The following is a 22230-nucleotide window of genomic DNA, read 5'->3' on the forward strand; positions in this document are numbered from 1 at the left end:
ATCAACTCCCAGATACCCTCAAAAGCAATTCCACTAAAGACAAATCTTGAAGAAGTTGCTGCACGAATCAATGTCAACTTTGATTTAACCATAGTCTCATTATACTTACCACCTAACCAAAACATAAGCTACGCTGAATTAGAAGAACTAGTGATCCAGCTTCCCAAACCCTACTGTATCCTAGGAGACCTGAACAGTCACCATCCGCTGTGGGGAAACCACAACCTGGACAAGCGCGGAAAAACTATCGAAAAATTACTTGATCAACACAATCTGATAACTCTCAATAATGGAGCCCACACTTATACGCATCTTCCCACAGGATCTACCTCAGCTATTGATGTCTCTTTATGCTCAGCAAACATATACCCTCTGTTCGGATGGACTATTCACAGCAACCCACTGGGCAGTGATCATTACCCTGTGATATGCCGCATTGATACAAGCGTTCCCCATATTTTTTACCGAATCCCAAAATGGATATTCTACAAAGCTGATTGGGATATGTACAAGCAGCTAGCTACACTAGAAGAAAAACAAGTTCAACAAACACCTATAAACTTGGCAGTAGAACATATATCTAACAAAATACTGCAAGCAGCAGACAAAGCAATTCCGAATCGATCCACTAAAATATCGGCCCGCTGTAAAGTGTGGTGGAATAATGAATGTAGTGCCGCAAAAAAAGAGAAGAACAGAGCATGGAACATCTTCAGAAAGTTCCCAACAACAGAAAACCTCATCTGCTTTAAAAGGGCAAGGGCAAAAGCAAAACGAGTTAGACAGACCAGCAAAAGGGAAGCATGGAGGCGTTTCGCTTCCACAATTACCAAAATGACAAAAACCCAAACAGTTTGGGCTAAAATACAGCGTATGTATGCAAAACATCCAAGTGTCAACTGTCCCATGCTAAATGTAAATGGCTCTGATATTTCAAAACCAGAGGAGATTGCAAACGCTCTAGGTAGATCTTTCAAGGAAATATCAGCTGTGACATCATACTCGCCACAATTCCAGACACTCAAAGCACAAGCTGAAAAACACTCAATTAATTTTGAATCACCATCCAGTGCTGCATACAATCTCCCTTTCACAATGTCAGAATTACATCATGCTCTAGCCTCCCCTAAACTCAGTGCAGCAGGTCCAGATGGAATACATTACATAATGATAGCAAAACTCACTGAATCTGCACTCAAGACACTATTATTGCTCTTCAACAGAATATTCAAAGAAAACACTTTCCCTGAAAAATGGCGGCATGCTTATGTTTTGGCTTTTCCAAAACCTGGAAAAGATTCTTCAAATCCGCAGCATTATCGACCTATTGCACTCACCAGCTGTCTATGCAAGGTAATGGAAAAAATGATCAACGCTCGGCTATCCTGGTTTCTAGGTCGAAATAACCTTATGAATCCAGTGCAGTGTGGCTTTCGTGAAGGTAGATCCACTCTTGACCTATTGATTAAGACAGAAATAAACATCCGTGACGCCTTCGTACGCAAAGAACATCTTGCGATGGTCCTATTTGACATTGAAAAAGCGTTTGACACTGCTTGGAGATACGGTATAATGCGAAATCTATACGATCTGGGATTACGCGGACACCTACCACAGTTTATAAGAAACTTCCTACAACACCGCTCATTTCAAGTTCGATTTCACAACCACTTATCTTCAAAGTTCATACAGGAAGAAGGAGTGCCCCAAGGATCAGTGCTAAGTGCTACCCTCTTTAATATAAAAATGAACTCAATAACACAGGACCTGCCACAAACAATATCCACTACCCTGTATGCCGATGACTTTAGTATCGCCTGCCATTCTCCTAATATGCGGATGGTAGAGAGACAGCTACAATGTGCAATCAACAAAATAGCAAAATGGGCCCAAAACAATGGTTTTCGCCTGTCAAACCAAAAGACTGTCGGTATACACTTTTGCAGGAAGCGTAACCTACACCTACACCCAGAACTTCGACTAGAAAATCAAATCATACCAGTTGTCCCTAGTGTCCGCTTTCTTGGTGTGATACTTGACCAAAAGCTCACCTTCCTGGAGGCCCCGGGTGCCAAGCGATTATTAGTGTAGCCAAGCGATTTCCAAGCGATCTATATATTGTGTGCAAAGCAAATAGTTTTCTTTAGGTTTTAAACACAGTTTTCCTCATTTATTTGTATTGTGAAACTTTTGCACTACAAAAAGTAGGCAGAGTTCCAGGAAGGAAATTCACCTTTCTGTTTCTTGTTATCTTACTAACCAAACTAACTCAGCCGCTTGGTTACCCTTGTGGCACTGCTCCTGCCTCCCCGTGGCGGGGCCGGTAACCTGGAAAGAAAAGCTATCTTTCCGGGGCTAAAAGGAGCAAAATGATCTCTTCTACAGGACATAAAGATCCTAATATGGCTGCTCATGAGACAGAAGACTCTAACTCATGCAGTGCTAAACGTCAAAAAACTGACAGTTTACTACAAAGAAGGCATCCAATGCACCTTGTATTGCATTCTACTCAAGAAAAGTCTCTTGGTAGTCTCTCGCCTTTTAAAATTCAGAAATACCTAGAAAATCTAATAGGATCTCCGAAAACAACTAAGCGTCTGAGATCGGGCGACTTGCTCGTTGAGGTCTCAGATGAACGGCAATCACAACGGCTCCAAAAACTGACATCCTTTGGAGGATTACCGATTACTGTCTCCCCTCATGCTACTCTAAACACCTCCAGGGGTGTGATAGCTGAGTGGGATCTCATAAATCTCTCAGAAGAAGAGTTGAAAAACGAATTGCAAGACCAGGGAATTGTGCATGTAAAGCGCATATACACAAAACGAGACAATGCTCTAGTTCCAACACGGAATATAATACTAACATTTGATAGCCCCAAACCTCCAGCATCCATCAAAGCAGGTTATCTGAATTGTCAAATAAAATTATACATTCCTAACCCTACACGCTGTTTTAAATGCCAAAAATTTGGGCATTCCCAAAACGTGTGTAGAGGTTTAGCCACTTGTGCCAACTGCGGTTCACGCGAGCACAATCACTCTGACTGCAAAGCAGAGCAGCACAAATGCTCAAATTGTAATGGCCCACATACTACCTACTCCAGAGATTGTCCCCTATGGAAAAAGGAAAAAAACATTCAACGGGTCAAAGCCGAAAAAAACATCTCGTACCAAGAAGCTAAAAAATCTGTACAGGCTCAATTTAACACTCGACCCAGCTTTGCTGAAATAGTCCAAAAACCAACTGTGGTAACAAGTACTGTGCAAAGAAGAATAACGACTGGTACTCAAACTGAGGTAACGTTTCCCCCAGACAGATCAATGTCAGATTGGGCTCGGTCAATTTTGGAAGCTATGCCCCTTTCTGGTAAACCATATAAATCAAACAAGGCTGTTAACACACCAATCACTGTTCCGCATTCTACCAATAATCCAATGTACTCAAAAAGTGTTGATATTTCTAAAACTGATTCGATTGAAATGGAAGAAAACACTGACCGCGAAGATCCCGTTCTCGATCTCTTCCCAGAAGAAGAGATGGAAACAGGAAGACCGTACTTCCAAAAAGAAAATCTGGTCACCATAAGCCAACAGTACCTCGGACAGAAACCGAGGACCACACTTTACCCAAATAATGCCCAGTTTTCTTCAGTGGAATTGTAGAGGGTATCGCACCAACCTTGATGATATTCGGGATCTCCTTCTCCAGTATAACCCAGTTACCTTCTGCCTCCAAGAAACTAACTTAACAGCTTCTTTTGCTACCTCAATTAAACATCATGTTATCTACAGAAAAGATAGAGTTTCTCATTTAAGCAATTCGGCTCATGGAGGGGTTGCTCTTATAGTGAACTCCAATATCCCTTCCCGACCATTAATGTTACAAACAAATCTAGAAGCAGTAGCTGCTCGAATATCTTTTCCTTTTTCTTTTACCATTGTTTCCTTATATCTTTCCCCTAACCAAGACATTTCTTACACTGATCTTGAAACTGTTGTATCTCAGCTCCCTCCTCCCTTTTGCATCATGGGAGATTTTAACGCACATAATCCTCTATGGGGTGATAGAATACATGATAAACGAGGAAAAATACTAGAAAAGCTTTTAGATAAATTTAATCTGACTCTACTGAATACTGGTTTACCCACTTATTTTCATCTACCTTCTGGGTCAAGCTCAGCAATTGATCTCTCCATATGCTCACCAGTCCTTTTTCCGCTATTTGATTGGTCTGTTCATGACAGTCTACTGGGTAGTGACCATTATCCAATAGTCTGCCGTGTAGAATCAAATTCTCCACCTTGTCATAATCAAACTGCCAAATGGAACTTTGCCAAAGCTGATTGGGAAAAATATAGGCAACTAGCCACCCTGCAGAAAACAACTGTTTCAAATATGTCAATAAATAATGCGGTTGATTATGTAACAAATCAAATATTGCTGGCCACAGAAGCAGCAATACCAAGAGTGTGCACAGATCATAGAATAAGACCAAAACCCTGGTGGAACAATGAATGCAATCAAGCTAAACGAGAGAAAAATAAAGCCTGGAATAAATTTCGCAAAAACCCTACCGCTGCTAATCTAGTACACTTTAAGAAAGCCAGAGCCAATGCTAGACGCATTCAGCGTGCAAGTAAAAGAGAGTCATGGAAACGTTTTGCCTCAACCATTACACGGTCCACTAAAACACAAACCATCTGGAAAAATATTAGAAAAATGTATAATAAATATCCTCCTTCGCATCTATCAATACTGAATATAAACGGCAATGATGTTTCACTACCTCAAGACATAGCCAACACTCTCGGAGAATCCTTTGCTGAAACCTCTGCTGTATCCTCATACTCGCCAAACTTTCAGAAATTAAAGTCTCTTGCTGAAAAGCAGACCCTAAATTTTAACACAGACCACCATCAAATGTACAACTGTCCCTTTACCATAATTGAACTACGGCTTGCTCTTAACAGCTCGAAACACAGTGCTGCTGGACCTGACGGAATACACTATGTCATGTTGAAAGAGCTGAGCGAAAAGTCGCTTTGTGTCTTACTCCAGCTATATAATCGGGTTTTCACAGAAGATACTTTCCCTGATAACTGGCGACACTCATATGTCATAGCATTATTAAAACCTGGCAAGGATCCAATCAACCCGCGTCACTATCGACCTATTGCCCTCACCAGCTGTATGGGAAAAATAATGGAAAAAATGGTAAATTCTCGACTCACCTGGGTGCTGAGCAAATACAACCTCATCAATTCATCGCAGTGCGGATTTCATACAGGTAGATCAACTTTAGACCTATTGATACAAATGGAAAACCAGATTCGCAATGCCTTCTTAAGGAAGGAACATTTGACTACAGTTTATTTAGACGTTGAGAAAGCTTTTGACACAGCTTGGCGATACGGAATTCTCCGTGATCTACATGCATTAGGTTTCAGAGGTAATATGCCAAGATTTATACAGAACTTTTTGAAGCAGCGATCCTTCCAGGTCCGTATTCAATCCACTCTTTCCCGAAAATTCATCCAAGAAGAAGGTGTTCCACAGGGCTCAGTTTTAAGTGCCACTCTATTCACTATAAAAATCAATTCAATTACCAAGGTCATTCCAGCCACTGTATTTACTACCTTATATGCAGATGATGTCAGTATATCTTGTCACTCACAGAACATGAGAATGATTGAGAGACAATTGCAAGGAGCTCTTAATAAGATTACAACGTGGGCCACAGACAACGGGTTCCGCATATCACCTGAAAAAACTGTTGCAGTTCATTTCTGTAGAAGACGTAATCTCCACCCTGACCCACTTCTAAAGCTGGGGAACCATGATATACCTGTTGTGCCTACCATTCGTTTCCTTGGATTAACTTTAGATAAAAAATTGACCTTTCTTGACCATATTAAAGAACTTAGAACCACCTGTTTCAAGAAACTAAACATTTTGAGAGTATTATCAGCTACAACATGGGGTGCTGACCGTCAAACACTCCTTCATTTATATCATGCTATTGTAAGATCAAGGTTAGACTATGCGTCACCAGTTTACAACTCTGCTAGACCTAGCATTTTGAGGGCTTTGGACCCTATTCACCATAGTGGCCTTCGCATTGCTCTTGGAGCCTACCGCACATCTCCTGTGCAGAGCCTGTACGCTGAAGCTCATGATCCCCCACTCTCTCTACGAAGACAAATTTTACTGCTGAATTATGCCGTCAAAATAAAAAGCCAACCCCTGCATCCATCGTGGAAACATCTATTTACACCAGATTGGGAGAACTTGTATGCCGTTTATCCATCAATAAATCGACCCGCTGGCATACATCTTTGCTCACTACTTGATAATTGGCAGCTTGATCTTTCTAAAATAGCCACCACTAGTTTCACGACTCCTCCGTGGGCATTTTGCCCTGCCACCTGTGATCTGTCCCTTCAAGAATGGGGGAAAAGTACTCTTTCTTCACAGAATGTAAACCAGCTTCATAAATCTCTACTTGAGAAATATGAATCTTATACCATGATATACACAGACGGTTCCAAAACTGATCACCACGTCGGTGCTGCTGTTGTTCTTCCATCATCAACAATCTCTAATCAGTTACCTTTAGAATGCAGTATCTTTACTGCTGAACTTCATGCCATTCAGATGGCGCTAGAAACTATAAAGCTGAAGCAGTATACCCATAGTATTATTTTTACCGACTCTCTGAGTGCCCTTCTCGCTTTACAGCAACCAAGAAAGCATCATAACTACCTACTTGGTAATATTCAAAACTTGCTGGCTCATCTTGCTAAGAACACGAAAGTAATAAAATTTTGTTGGGTCGCTAGCCATGTTGGCATACCTGGCAATGAGAGTGCCGACCACGCAGCCAAATCTACTGTGCAACCAATTCATGACTCTTTCAAAATTCCTTTCACCGATTATAAAAGTCTTATAACAAAGCGAAGTATGATTCACTGGCAAACCATCTGGCAAAACCAAGAAGGCAACAAACTGCTTCGGATTAAACCGAAACTCCAGTCTTGGCCATCTAGTTTCCGCTCGAACCGAAAGGAAGAAGTCACACTTGCAAGATTACGAATAGGACATACACACCTTACTCACCTTTATCTTCTCTCTTCCTCAGACCCACCTTCTTGTCCGAACTGCCATGCTAAAATCACAGTCCAGCACATCATTGTTGACTGCCCTCTCTATAATGGAGTACGGCAGACCACCTTCTTATCAAACTATGCAGCCCAAACCACACCTACTTTGGAACAAATATTAGGCGACAGATCTGATATTAATGCAGTTTTCACTTTCCTAAAAAGAATAAAATGCTATGACAGAATATAATGCTTAAATCTTCACATAGTGCACATATCTCTCTTTTAATAAAGCCTTTTGCCTCCTACCATTGCTTGGCGCATAATGGCCTATAGGTGCCGTTGCGCCGTAAAACATACAACAACAACAACAACAACAACACCTTCCTGGAACATATAAAAACACTCAGGATCACCTGTCTTAAAAAGCTAAATATCTTAAGAGTTCTATCAGGCACAACATGGGGAGCTGACCGATACACACTATTACAGTTGTACCATGCGCTAATACGTTCACGTCTAGACTATGGTTCTGTAGTTTATAGCTCTGCTAGACAAAGTGCTTTACGCTGGCTTGATCCTGTGCACCACAGTGCTCTACGTCTTGCACTGGGGGCGTACCGAACATCACCTGTCCATAGCCTATATGCTGAAGCACATGAAACCTCCCTGCAGCTACGCAGACAAATGCTTCTATTACAATATGCAGTAAAACTCAAAGGGCATCCAAACCATCCCACTTGGAACGGACTTTTCTCCCCTAAATGGATAAACCTATACCAAGCCTATCCATCAATAAATCCACCAACTGGGATACGTCTTTGCTCATTGCAGGCCGATTGGCAAATCGACTTTAGTAAAATACAGCCCACTGCCTCTCATGAAGTTCCACCTTGGACATACTATATACCACCGTGTGACCTTTCATTGACAGCATGGGGAAAACACACCTTATCCCAACAGAACGCACTGCAAATGTACACCGCACTGAGAACCCAGCACGGCCAGTACACACCAATTTACACAGACGGGTCTAAAACTAACAATCATGTTGGAGCAGCAGCAGTATTTCCCAACACAACTATATCCAAGAAACTCCCTTTAGAATGTAGCAGCTATACTGCAGAACTTTGTGCTATCCACATAGCCTTAAACTATGCACTCTCTAAAACCATATTGCACAGTGTTGTATATACAGACTCCATTAGTGCTATCCAAGCCATACAACGCAATACAAAAAATGATAACCCCTTACTTAGACAGATCTGGAATACTCTGACAAAGTTAAACCAGAAGAAACAACAAGTTCTGTTATGTTGGATCCCTGGTCATGCTGGAATTTCTGGAAATGAACAGGCCGACCTAGCTGCCAAAACTGCTACCGACCCTATAGCCCAAGCCTTTACTACACCTGCATCTGACTACAAGTACATTATAAAGAAACAATGTATGGAACAATGGCAACGCATCTGGCAGAGTCAGGCCAATAACAAATTACTCGGCATTAAAAAAGATCTCAAACCATGGAAGTCTAGTATTCGTGAGAACCGTCATGAAGAAGTTGTATTAGCCCGATTACGAATAGGTCACACACACCTGACACATCTCTATCTACTTACAGCCGCTGATCCACCACGTTGCACAAACTGCAAAGCCCAACTTACAGTCCAACACATACTCATTGACTGCCCGATTTATAAAAATGAGCGTCAAACTTTATTTGCCTCTTTTTCAGCAACGAATTCTCCGAGCATTGCCCATCTTTTAGCAGATATGCCACATGTAGACAAAGTCTTCACTTTCCTTAAAGAGGGCCCCGAGTGCCAAGCGATATTAGTGACCACAGCGCCTTTCCAGAGTGATTATCTAGTACGCTTAATTGTAAATACGTTTCTCCTGAGTTTCGAAAGTCCGATAACTCCTGAAGATTATAATTAAATAGATATATTCAAATACTATAACCTAGAAAGGAAAGCCACCTTTCTTTAATCCCTCTTTTTATTTTTAGTTATTACTAACCCTTTTCTTCGCTTGGGTCACTAGGCGGCACCGCTCTTGCCTCCACGTGGCGGGGCTGGTAACCTGGGAGAAAAAGACAATCTCCCGGGGCCAAAAAGAGCATACCATGAGTAAATCAAACTCAGACTTATCTGGGCTGCCAGACGCAACCCAGATATCAAAAAAGAAAGACAGTTCCACAACAGGAACGGCAAAGCGCCAAAAAACTGAGCCAGAGACATATCCAATTCCAACCTATCTAATCATCCATTCAACTGGTGAGAATGCAGTTGGCAAACTCTCTCCCTTTAGAATTCAAAAGGAATTGGAAAGTAAAGCAGGATCTCCGAAATCCGTAAAAAGACTCAGATCAGGAGATATTCTCATTGAGACATCTAATACCAAACATTCTGAGCGACTTCTGAAAACAAATTTCTTTGCAGGTCTCCCAGTAACTGTAACACCCCACAGATCACTAAACACCTCTAAAGGAGTGATCTCAAACTGGGACTTACTAGATGTAACTGAAGAAGAAATGCTAGAAGAACTGAAAGAACAAGGAGTTATTCATGTCAAGAGAATCTCCACGAGAAAAGATGGTAATCTGATCCCTACCCGCAATCTGATCTTGACCTTTAACACACCGAATCGTCCATCATCCATTAAGGCCGGATATCTGGTATGTAATGTGAGACCATACGTCCCAAACCCGCTACGGTGTTTCCGATGCCAGAAGTATGGACATTCCCAAACAGCTTGCCGGGGAACCCCTACTTGCGCAAAGTGTGGTTCAATCGAACACGATTGCGAAAACTGTAATGCTCCTCAATCAGTATGTCCAAATTGCAAAAAGGATCATCCCGCTTATGCCAGAATATGCGAGCGCTGGAAAAGTGAGAAACTTATCCAAAAATATAAAACTGAGCATAATGTTTCTTACCAAGAAGCAAAAAGAATCATCTCACCACCAATTCATTCAGACAGACCTACGTATGCCCAAGCCACCAAAAAATTCCAATCAACCGGATCGCAAACTGAAATAACAGTACCTCCAAAGCAGTCTTTCTCAAATTACGTAAAATCTTTGTACAGTGCAACTCAAACCCAAGCAGTCAATACACCAATTACCATATCACAAGAAAACATACACACTCCGGACGAAGGATTTAAAGAAAAACATATCCTAACTTCTAGTCACCAACAACAAATGGACACTAAAGAAAAATCAGCAGATGACCCTGTTCTTCAAATCTTTGTTGAAGAAGATATGGACACCGAAAGGCCTTCCTTCCCAAAAAAAAGATAAAAACAAAAGTGAAAAACAGAAAACATCAACAACCCGAAAACGCTCAGAAAGTCTAATAAGAGATAAACAATGAACAGAATAATACAATGGAACTGTCGTGGATTCCGCGCCAATATCGATGACCTATACGATCTTTCCTGTAAATACTCACCAATATGTATCTGCCTTCAAGAAACTTATTTAAAACCCCAAAATACACCAAAACTGTCTCATTATAACATTATTAGAAAAGACAGAACCAATCAGAATATCGCACATGGTGGCGTAGCTATTTTAACAAACCCACATATTCCTACCAAACAGGTCTCACTGAACACTCCCCTCGAGGCAATAGCAGTCCGTATAGCTGCTGACATCCATATGACAATCTGCTCCTTATACATTCCACCAAGCTATACCTTCCAGCAAAATGATCTCAACAATCTTATAGCTCAACTCCCAACACCTTTCCTCATTCTGGGAGACTTAAATGGTCATCACACTCTTTGGGGTAACAACAGCATCGACCAAAGAGGAAAACTAATTGAACAGTGTCTTGACAATAACAACCTCCTTCTTCTAAATGACGGTTCACCTACATACGTTCACCTTCCTTCAGGAACAAGCACTGCAATAGATTTGTCTATCTGTTCTGCAACCTTATATCCTATTCTAAAGTGGACGGTAAACAACGATCCGCTACATAGCGATCATTTCCCCATAATAATTGAATTACTTAATAAGCCCCCTCATCATCCTACTAAAATTCCGCACTGGCTTACTGATAAAGCAGATTGGCAGTCCTATAAAAAATTAACCAAGCTTGATCCCGAAATAATCCAAAATTCCACAACTGACGAAGCAGTTGACTATGTCACCAAAATGATATTACATGCAGCAGAACAAACCGTACCGAAATCCTCATCAAAATTACCGATTCATCCAAAAACCTGGTGGAGCGATGAATGCCTTGTGGCTAAAAAAATGCAAAGTAAAGCTTGGAATTCTTTTCGCCGGAGTCCAACTACAACCAATCTCATTCAATATAAGCGTGCTAGAGCAAGAGCGAGATATGTTAGACGCTGCAATAAAAAGGCTGCTTGGATCCGCTTCACTTCGACTATTAATCAAGCAATGCCTACACATAAAATTTGGAAAGCAATCAGAAAAATGAGTGGCAAATATAAACCGATACCCCTACCCATCATGGAATGGAGAGGGCAGAATGTAAATGATCCTGCTGGAATTGCCAATATACTAGGTGAAACCTTTGCAAAAACATCAGCAATAGAAAGTTATACACCGACCTTCAGAAGATTAAAAACAAGTTTAGAAAAACATAAGTTAAACTTCTCTTCAAAAGGAGATGAACAATATAATTTACCTTTTACCATTCACGAATTACATAGAGCTTTGTCAACATCTAGACGCAGTGCTGTAGGACCAGATAACATTCACTATTCCATGATTCAGGAACTAAGTACCGAATCATTCCCCCTCGACGTGGGCACCTGTACGTGGTGAGGGGACCTCCCAGTGACGCTGCTGGTTTTCCAGACTAGCATCACTGGGATCTAACGCCCATACCTTGGTTCCAGGGTTACATCGTTGGAATCCGGCGTGTGCAGCCGTGCGCCGCGACCCGTGGAAGCGGAAAGGGGGATCCTGGTGGTTGAGGGGCCCAGCTTCAATACACCACTTTGGCCCCTGCTTCGACGAGACGGGTGGTCCCGGACCGGCTCGACTGGGATCAATCGGCGGGTGGTTTTATACTGCTAGGGTCAACTGCGTTCCAATAAGTCTCCCTCCCTATGGTCCTGGGACGGGATAAAGATTTATTGGTAACGTGGGTATGGTGTTCTAAGCGAACTCGGCGTCCCATTCGTGTACGCAGTACCTGCTAGTTCACGAGTGGGCGCCCCCTCGTAGGGCTCCGTGGTGGGTGAGGTACTTAGGCATCAGACATTTTTTCTTTACTCTCATGAGTAATTTAAATCCTTCTTCTGGGGCCCCAACAAGGCCCCTACCTAACCGATCAGATGAGAATGACACCAATTCTGCCAAAAGAGCCAGAACTGAGGATAAACGACCACCTATTACACCGCTTTTCCTCATACTCCATTCTACCGGAGAGCAGTCAATTGGGAAGATGTCACCCTTCTTTATCCAGAAAGGATTAGAAGGGCTGGCAGGATCACCAAAATCTGTAAAACGGCTGCGTTCTGGCGATCTTTTAATCGAAGCTTCCAGTGCAAAGCAAGCAGAAAGAATCCTGAATGCGACATCCATAGGGGGAATACCAATCAGTGTAACACCCCACAAAACTTTGAACTCTTCACGAGGAGTCATTTCAGAGTGGGATCTTCTTCATGTCTCTGAGGAAGAGATCTGCTCTGAACTAAAAGACCAAGGAGTGACGGCTGTCAAGAGAATATCAATGCGGAAGGATGGGAATCTCGTCCCTACCCGAGTTCTCATCATAACATTTAACACCCCACGGCCTCCAAGTTCCATCAAGGCAGGCTATTTAAACTGCCCAGTGCGGCTTTACATCCCAAACCCACTGAGGTGCTTTAAATGCCAAAAATACGGCCATTCACAAACGGCTTGTCGTGGTAACCCTGCCTGTGCTCGATGTGGTTCAAAAGATCACGAGAGCAAGGAATGTTCAGCTTCTAAACCGATCTGTATAAATTGCCAAGGAGAGCACCCTGCTTACTCCAGAGCATGCCAGCGGTGGAAGGATGAAAAAGAGATCCAAAAACTAAAAACAGAGCTGAATATCTCCTACCCAGAGGCCAGAAGACGCATGCAACCAATAAATAGCGGGAAACCTTCATATGCCCAGAAGGTTTCTGCGAAGTGCACTATCGGTACACAAACAGAGATGACTGTACCACCAAAAGAGTCATTCACTCCGATTGCACGCTATTTATTGAGTTCACAAAAGCCCACCAAAAAAACACAGTCAGCTGCCACTCCTATATCCGTACCTCCGAGTGCTCCACCACTACCAAAACCAAGTGGTAAAGAGCTAACAGATAAAACAGATAAAACAGAAACAATGGATGTCGAGCACAAGGAGGTACCGGATGAATCAGTCTTGGAACTCTTCGCGGAGGAAGAAATGGACACGGGACAGCGTCCATTCTTCCCCAAAAAAGATAAAGCCAAGACTGATAAAATTAAGCCCTCAGCAGTTCGGAAGCCGCCTGATGGACCCACCAAGCCAAAATAATGGCTAAATTCCTACAATGGAATTGTCGTGGATTCCGGCGAAATACTGATGACATCAAGGCCCTCCTGCAAAAGCATGAGCCAGTTTGCTTTTGCTTGCAGGAGACTTATCTAAAAGCAAACGATGATCCCACCATGCATAACATCACAATCTTTCGTAAGGATAGAATTGCGGATGGTCCTGCTCATGGAGGAGTGGCTATCCTTGTGAGTAATCAGACCCCAGTTCAGCCCTTGCTAATTACAACCAGCATAGAGGCTGTTGCAATTCGCCTTACAGTGGGTTTTCTATTAACGGTCTGCTCTATTTATTTGCCACCTGGGACTGACATCTCCCAGGAAGCCCTTGATGATCTTGTAACGCAGTTGCCGCCCCCTTTCTTATTTCTTGGGGATTTTAATGGACATAACACCCTGTGGGGTAGTGCTATCATCAATGGAAGGGGACGGGTCATAGAGCGTATGCTCAATGACAATGCCCTTTCCCTTGTAAATACTGGAACAAACACCTTCTTCCACATGCCTACCCGTACGTTTTCTGCCATTGATCTCTCTATCTGCTCCCCTTCTCTACTCCCTTCACTCACTTGGGAAGTGGAGGAGAATCTATACGGAAGTGATCACTTCCCTGTGATAACCTTGTTACACAGTGGGAGACCATGTCTTCCTTTTAGGTTACCACGGTGGAAGTTTGATCAGGCTGACTGGAATGCCTTCCAACATCAGGCAAATTTTGACCTCAGTACAGTCAGTCAGGAGCCTATCAATGATGCAGTTAAGTACATCACAGAAATTATTGTCCAAGCAGCTGCGAAAGCTGTTCCAAAAACATCTGACCGGTTTCCACCATTTCCCAAACCTTGGTGGAATTCACAATGCACAGCAGCAAAAAAGGCCCAAAACAAAGCGTGGGGGATATTCCGTCGATATCCTACCACTGCTAATCTAATAGCCTTCAAGCGCACACGAGCCAAAGCACGCTACATTCGCCGTCAGAGTCAAAAGGAATCATGGATCCGTTTTACGTCATCTATTAACCAGACTACCAATTCTAAGGTAGTCTGGGATAAAATCCGGAAAATGAAGGGAAAATATACATCCCACCCTTCTTCAATCCTAGATTATAATGGATGCGCTATTGCAGATCCAACTGCAATAGCCAATGCTCTTGGGGAAACATTCTCTAACATCTCTGCAACAGCTTCGTATTCCCCAGAGTTCCTGGTCCTGAAACATAAACTGGAAAGAGAAGCACTTAATTTTAAGTCCAAGGGCCTCTATCCCTACAACGGGGATTTTACTATTCAGGAACTTAAAAGAGCCCTCGCTCTTTCCAAAGCAAGTGCTGTTGGACCAGATGGCATCCATTATGACATGATTAAACATCTTTCACCAAAATCTATGGATTGTCTGCTCCTTCTGTATAACAGAATCTTTATCGAAGGGCAGTTTCCGGATTCCTGGCGCAAGGCAATCGTTCTTGCCTTTGCTAAGCCAGGAAAGGATCCAAAAGTCACTACCAATTATCGTCCTATTGCTCTGACTAGCTGTCTGTGCAAAATCCTGGAGAGAATGGTCAATTCTCGGTTAATTTGGTACTTAGAATCAAATGACCTTCTCTCCAATATCCAGTGCGGCTTCCGAAGGAACCGGTCCACTTTGGACCATCTTATTAGACTGGAAACATCCATCCGGGATGCTTTCCTAAAACGCGAACACTTGGTGTCGGTGTTCTTTGACATGGAGAAAGCGTATGACACAACTTGGAGATTTGGCATCTTAAAAGATCTGCATAGCCTTGGTCTTAGGGGACGAGTCCCCATTTTTATTAAAAACTTTTTAGACAATCGATCTTTCCAAGTTCGTGTGGGATCCTCACTCTCTCGTTCCTTTAGCCAAGAGGAGGGAGTACCACAGGGATCAGTTTTAAGTGTCACGCTTTTCGCCATCAAAGTAAATTCCATCACAGAACAACTTCCTCCAACCGTAAACAGTGCCCTCTATGTTGATGACTTTAGCATTTTTTGTCAGTCATGCAACATGAGGGTTATTGAAAGACAACTGCAAAAAGCCATTGATCGCCTTAATTCCTGGGCACTTGCTAATGGCTTCAGGTTCTCGCCGGAGAAGACCGTTTGCGTGCACTTTTGTGGCAAGCGTAATCTTCATCCTGAACCTGAATTAAGGCTCGGACATAATGCTATTCCAGTAGCGGCGGATACAAAAGTTTTGGGACTCGTATTTGATAAAAAGTTAACCTTTCTGGATCACATCCGTCAACTCCGCACAAGGTGCACAAGAGGGCTGAATATTCTGCGCTCTCTTTCCTCTACATCTTGGGGTGCGGATCGATGCACCCTACTACGCATCTACCGTGCACTTGTACGATCCAGACTTGATTACGGGTCCCTGGTATACAATTCGGCCAGAGACAGTGTACTTCGTTGGCTGGACCCTGTCCATCATCAGGCCCTCCGTATAGCTACTGGAGCATTTCGAACATCTCCTGTCCAGAGCTTATACGTCGAAGCAAACGAACCGCCGTTATCGCTTCGACGTAAGCAATTGTCTCTAAACTACGCTCTAAAACTAAAATCCTTGCCAGACCATCCTACGTGGCTATCCGTTTTTGAGCCACGATGGGAAAATTTGTACAACACTCGAAAGACTGCCAATCGTCCTTTTGGTATTCGTCTCCAAGAGCTACTCAAAGAACTTAATATCAAGGTAGACAAAGTTGCTCAAACACCGAAGCAACCCCTTCCACCCTGGCATGCTCATGTTCCGGCATGTGACTTGTCCCTTAGAAATTGGGGAAAGTCGGACACTCCATCGTCTGTCTACCTGCAGCTTTATTCAGCACACCGAGCTGAATATTCTGACTTCGCGCCAGTTTACACAGACGGCTCGAAGTCGGAATCATATGTGGGATCTGCTGCTGTCTTTACAGACAGCACTACATCGGAGCAGATTCCCTCTGAATGCAGCATATTTACTGCAGAGCTGCACGCAATAGAGTTAGCCTTGGATCACATTAGTGAATGCCAACACCAACGGTTCATTTTATATTCTGACTCTCTCAGCGTGTTACAGGCTTTAATAACCGTGAAATATAATTCTCATCCAGTTCTGTCTAGCATTCAGCAGAAGATTCACTTCCTCCGTGAACGTGAATATGACATCCGCTTCTGCTGGATTCCTAGCCACATTGGGATTAAGGGAAATGATTTGGCTGACGCCGCAGCCAAATCAGCAATTCCAAATAATAACCGTTGCCTGTCAGTCCCCTATACAGACTACAGGCAAACAATACAGCAAAAGATACATTCCCAATGGCAGGATTTGTGGAATAGACAGACTGGGAATAAACTATATTGTATAAAGCCTGTAATTGAACCGTGGCAGTCTAGTCTGCGCAGGAATCGTAAGGAGGAAGTTGTTCTTGCCCGGACCCGCATCGGACATAGTCATTTGACTCATTCGTTTTTGCTGAGGGCTGATGACCCTCCTATGTGTGTGTCCTGTGGTACAACTTTAACTATCAGACACCTTTTAATTGACTGTCCAGATTTTAGCAATATCCGTTTTACCGCTTTTAACCATCTGACTGAGCCGTATACACTCAGTCAGATTTTATCTGACAATGACAATGTGTCTGCTGTTTTTAGCTATTTTAAATTAATAAAAGTTTTTAATTGTATTTAATTTATGCTTTTGTTACATTATTATATATTTCGACATGGTGGCCTTACTAATTAGGTCACCGAGAATTTAAACTTTTTAAATATTACCTAGTCTTGGCGCATTATGGCCACAGCTGCCAATGCGCCATAAAAAACCAAACCAATCAATCAATCAATCAATCAACCGAATCATTACAGTTACTTCTTCATCTATTCAACAGACTCTTCCTGGAAGATAAATTTCCTAATCAATGGCATCACGCTACGGTCCTTGCCTTCCCTAAACCAGGTAAAGACCCTACAAATCCCACTCATTATAGACCAATCGCCTTGACCAGTTGCATTTGCAAAATTCTCGAAAAGATGGTGAACCATCGACTGATCTGGTACCTTGAAAATCTCAATCTGCTACATTCTGCACAATACGGTGTCCGACAAAACAGATCTACACTAGATATACTAGTCAGACTAGAGAATTCCATCCGTAATGCATTCCTCAGATCGGAACACCATGTGTTAGTCTGCTTTGACATCAGTAAGGCCTATGATTCCACGTGGAAGTATGGAATACTCCGTGAATTACATCGTCATGGACTTCGGGGTCACCTCCCGATTTTCATACAGAATTTCCTATGCAAGCGTACATTCCAGGTTCGATTCAAAACCTCACTGTCCCAAGTATTTTCCCAAGAAGAAGGAGTTCCTCAAGGCTCTGTACTCAGTGCTTCACTTTTTATAATTGCAATAAACTCCATTGCCGGACAAATTCCAGACACTGTTGATAAAGCACTGTTTGTAGACGATCTTAGTATTTGGTGTCATGCTAAAAATATGAATACTATTGAGAGACAGTTGCAAGTGGCAATAAATAAGATCAGTTCATGGGCTCAGACTAATGAATTTCAACTTTGTCAAGAAAAAACGTTTTGCATCCATTTTTGCCGCCAACGCAAACTCCATCCCAATCCGGAGCTAAAACTGAATCACCAACAAATAACAGTTCATCCCAGCATACGGTTCTTAGGAATCACTTTAGACCATAAACTCACTTTCGTTGAGCACATCAAAAGACTAAGAACATCATGTCAACAAAAACTAAATATCATCCGGGTTCTCTCTGCAACCAAATGGGGAGCTGATCGCCTTACTTTATTACGGTTATATAGAGCATTAATAAGATCGAAACTTGACTACGGAGCACCAGTCTATAGTTCAGCAAGACCTAGTGCCCTTCGCTGGCTTGACCCTATCCATCATAGTGGAATACGCGTTGCTTTAGGGGCATATCGCACGTCACCAATACATAGCTTATATGCTGAAGCACACGAACCACCTCTCTCAATCAGGCGACAACAACTGATACTACGTTATGCCTATAAAATTAGATCTATGCCAGAACACCCGAACTGGCCTATACTTTTCACATCACAGCACAGTAGGTTATACCAAAACCGCCCTAATGCTAATCGTCCTTTGGGTATGAGAATAGAACACCTCTTAGAAGAACTAAATCTAACCTTAAACAATGTGGCACATAGCCTCCCATCCTCTCTTGCTCCTTGGAATATCATTCCACCCTCATGTGACTTACATCTGCATGAATGGAATAAATCTACTTTGCATAGAGAAAACTTCTCGCAACTATACCATGCAGTAGTAGACCAGTTTCCCAGCTTTTCCATAGTACATACGGATGGATCAAAGAATGATGTCCACGTTGGAATCGCCGCAGTTTTTCCAAACATCACATTAGCTTATCAGTTATCACCTGAGTTCGGTATATTTTCCGCCGAACTAATAGCAATTCAGGTTGCACTGAACCATATCGAGTCCTCTGATATTAACAACAGTATAATTTTCACAGATTCTTTAAGTGCACTCCAAGCACTAAAAAACACCATGAACATCACCCACCCAGTCGTGAAAAGAATAGTCAGCTCTTTACATAGCTTATCAGAACTTGGAAAAAACATACATTTCTGCTGGGTCCCAGGACATATTGGAATTCCTGGAAACGAACTAGCGGACAATGCTGCCAAATCAGCTCACCTACCACCCGAGAAAAAATGGAAAGTGCCTCATCAAGACTATCGACCAATAATCCAGGAAAAATGCATGTGCCAATGGCAGTTATCATGGGAAAATCAACCTAATAATAAACTTCGAAGTATCAAGCCAAACCTTGAGCGATGGCCTTCCAGCTTTAATTCAATCCGACATCAAGAGGTAATATTGGCTCGACTGCGAATAGGGCACACAAATATCACTCATGGTTATCTTTTAAGAGGAGAAATACCCCCTCAATGTCATCACTGTAATACACTGCTCTCAGTGAAACACATTCTGGTCGAATGCACAAAATATACAAGAGAACGCCAGATTCTTTGCACTTCAGCCACGACAAAAGATCTTACACTTACCTCACTTTTAAACAATGAAACAAATGCCTCAAGCATATATAACTTTCTGAAGATGATTAAAGTATATCATCTCCTTTAGTTAGGGAAAAAAAATTATTTCCTGATTTCTTTTTCCATTTTCTGTAAGTGAAAAGAAATAGCATGCATAATTATCATATGTATGGCGCACTATGGTCATAGTTGCCGATGCGCCCAATAAATCCCGAAACAAACAAACAAACAAACAAACAAACAAACAAACCTTAAAGAGATAAAACTGTATAACACACTGTAAACGTTAACTGCAATATAAAAAAAAAAAAAAAAAAAAGCACTAAACTTTACCAGAGTTAGGCGCATTATGGCCATGTTGCTCTTGCGCCGTAAAGCCCACACTCAAACAGACAAACAACAAACCGCTTTACATCCACCATTACCCAGTCAACCAGCAGTAAAGCTATCTGGGACAAAATCCGGAAAATGAAGGGTAAATATACATCGCACCCTTCTTCGGTCCTGGAGTATAATGGATGCGTTATTGCAGATCCAACTGCAATAGCCAATGCCCTTGGGGAGACTTTTTCTGCCATCTCGTCAACATCTGCTTATTCCCCAGAATTTCTGGTCTGGAAAGATAAATGTGAAAAGCAGCCAATTAACTTTAAATCAAGAAGGTCTCATCCCTATAACTGGCCCTTTACCACTGAAGAGTTAGAAACAGCTCTAACTCTTACCAAGGCAAGTGCTGCCGGACCAGATCTTATCCATTATGATATGATCAAACATCTGTCTGCAAAATCCATGGACCAACTGCTTTTTCTATATAACAGAATATTTAAAGAAGAGCAGTTTCCGGATTCCTGGCATAAGGCAATCGTGCTTGCCTTTCCTAAGCCAGGAAAGGATCCCAAAATCCCAACGAACTACCGTCCTATTGCTCTGACTAGCTGTCTGTGCAAAATTCTGGAGAGAATGGTCAATGCCCGCCTTATCTGGTATTTGGAGGCTAATGGGTTTCTCTCCAGATTTCAGTGCGGCTTCCGTAGGAATAGGTCAACTTTGGACCACTTAATCAGGCTCGAGACTTCCACTCGAGATGCCTTTTTAAAACGAGAACACCTGGTGTCAGTGTTCTTTGATATGGAAAAAGCGTATGACACAACTTGGAGATTTGGAATTTTAAAAGACCTCTATAGCATCGGCCTTAGAGGTAATCTCCCCAATTTTATTAAGAACTTTTTATGTCACCGTTCTTTCCAAGTCCGTGTAGGATCTACTCTCTCTCGCTCTTTTAGCCAAGAGGAGGGAGTGCCTCAAGGATCCGTTTTAAGTGTTACGCTTTTTGCCATTAAAGTGAATTCTATCACAGAACAACTTCCTCCAACTGTAAACTGTGCCCTCTATGTTGACGATTTTAGCATATTTTGTCATTCCTGCAACATGAGGGTAATTGAGAGGCAACTGCAACGTGCTATTGACCATTTGAACTCATGGGCAACGAATAACGGGTTCAGATTCTCTCCACAAAAGACAGTTTGCATGCATTTTTGCAGAAAACGCAATCTTCACCCTGAACCTGAACTAAGGCTTGGACAAAATGCCATCCCAGTAGTACCTGAGACTAGATTTTTGGGGCTTATCTTCGATAGAAAGCTGACCTTTCTAGAACACATCCGTCAGCTACGTGCGAAGTGCACGAGAGGTTTGAATATCCTGCGTGCAATCTCCTCACATTCTTGGGGCGCTGACCGATGTACCCTCATGCGCCTCTATCGTGCACTCGTACGATCTAAGATAGATTACGGGTGCCAGGTATACGCATCCTCTAGACTCAGCGTACTCCGATGGCTGGATCCCATCCACCATCAGGCGATCCGTATTGCCACTGGAGCATTTCGTACTTCTCCTGTCCATAGCCTCTATGTCGAAGCGAATGAGCCCTCGTTATCGCTTCGCAGGAAACAGTTGTCTCTACAGTATGCTTTGAAACTGAAATCCCTGCCAGACCATCCAACGTGGACACCCGTTTTTGAGCCACGTTGGGAAAATCTGTACAACATTCGCCAGCCAATCAACCATTCGCTATTCGTATCCAAAGGCTACTCAATGATTTGAACATCACATTAGACAATGTTGCCCCATCACCAGGGCAACCTTTTCCACCCTGGCATGCTCGTGTCCCAAACTGCAACTTTTCCCTTAACAACTGGAGAAAGGGTAATACATCATCCAACATCTACCTGCAGCTCTTTTTAGCTGAGCGCTCGGAACATGCTGACTTCTTGCCCATCTACACAGATGGCTCGAGGTCAGATATGTCTGTCGGATCTGCAGCTGTTTTTCCAGACACCACGGTATCTGAGCAGATCTCCAACGAATGCAGTGTGTTCACTGCAGAGCTGCATGCGGTTGAGCTAGCCTTAGATCGTATACAAACCACCCACCACAAAAAATATATTATATATACCGATTCTCTGAGTTCATTGCAGGCTTTATCATCGATGAGGTTCAACCCTCATCCTGTC

At 42.6% G+C, this 22230-nt stretch overlaps 1 protein-coding gene across 1 annotated transcript; it reads left to right on the forward strand.

Annotated features, from left to right (window-relative positions):
* The first annotated feature begins 2369 nt into the window (after nucleotides 1-2369).
* Nucleotides 2370-3665, forward strand: LOC150087178 (uncharacterized). The gene has a single exon (XM_090372395.1). The coding sequence runs from the start codon at nucleotides 2370-2372 to the stop codon at nucleotides 3663-3665; it is 1296 nt and encodes a 431-aa protein (XP_090228521.1).
* The last annotated feature ends 18565 nt before the right edge of the window (nucleotides 3666-22230 follow it).

This window comes from Mastigoproctus giganteus, chromosome 4 (genome assembly GCF_048544385.1).
Source record: "Mastigoproctus giganteus isolate SK-2022 chromosome 4, ASM4854438v1, whole genome shotgun sequence".
NCBI lineage: Eukaryota > Metazoa > Arthropoda > Arachnida > Uropygi > Thelyphonidae > Mastigoproctus > Mastigoproctus giganteus.

Bases quoted from the DNA above. Each gene is read 5' to 3' on its own strand.
- LOC150087178 (XM_090372395.1), top strand. From the start codon at position 2,370: ATGATCTCTTCTACAGGACATAAAGATCCTAATATGGCTGCTCATGAG.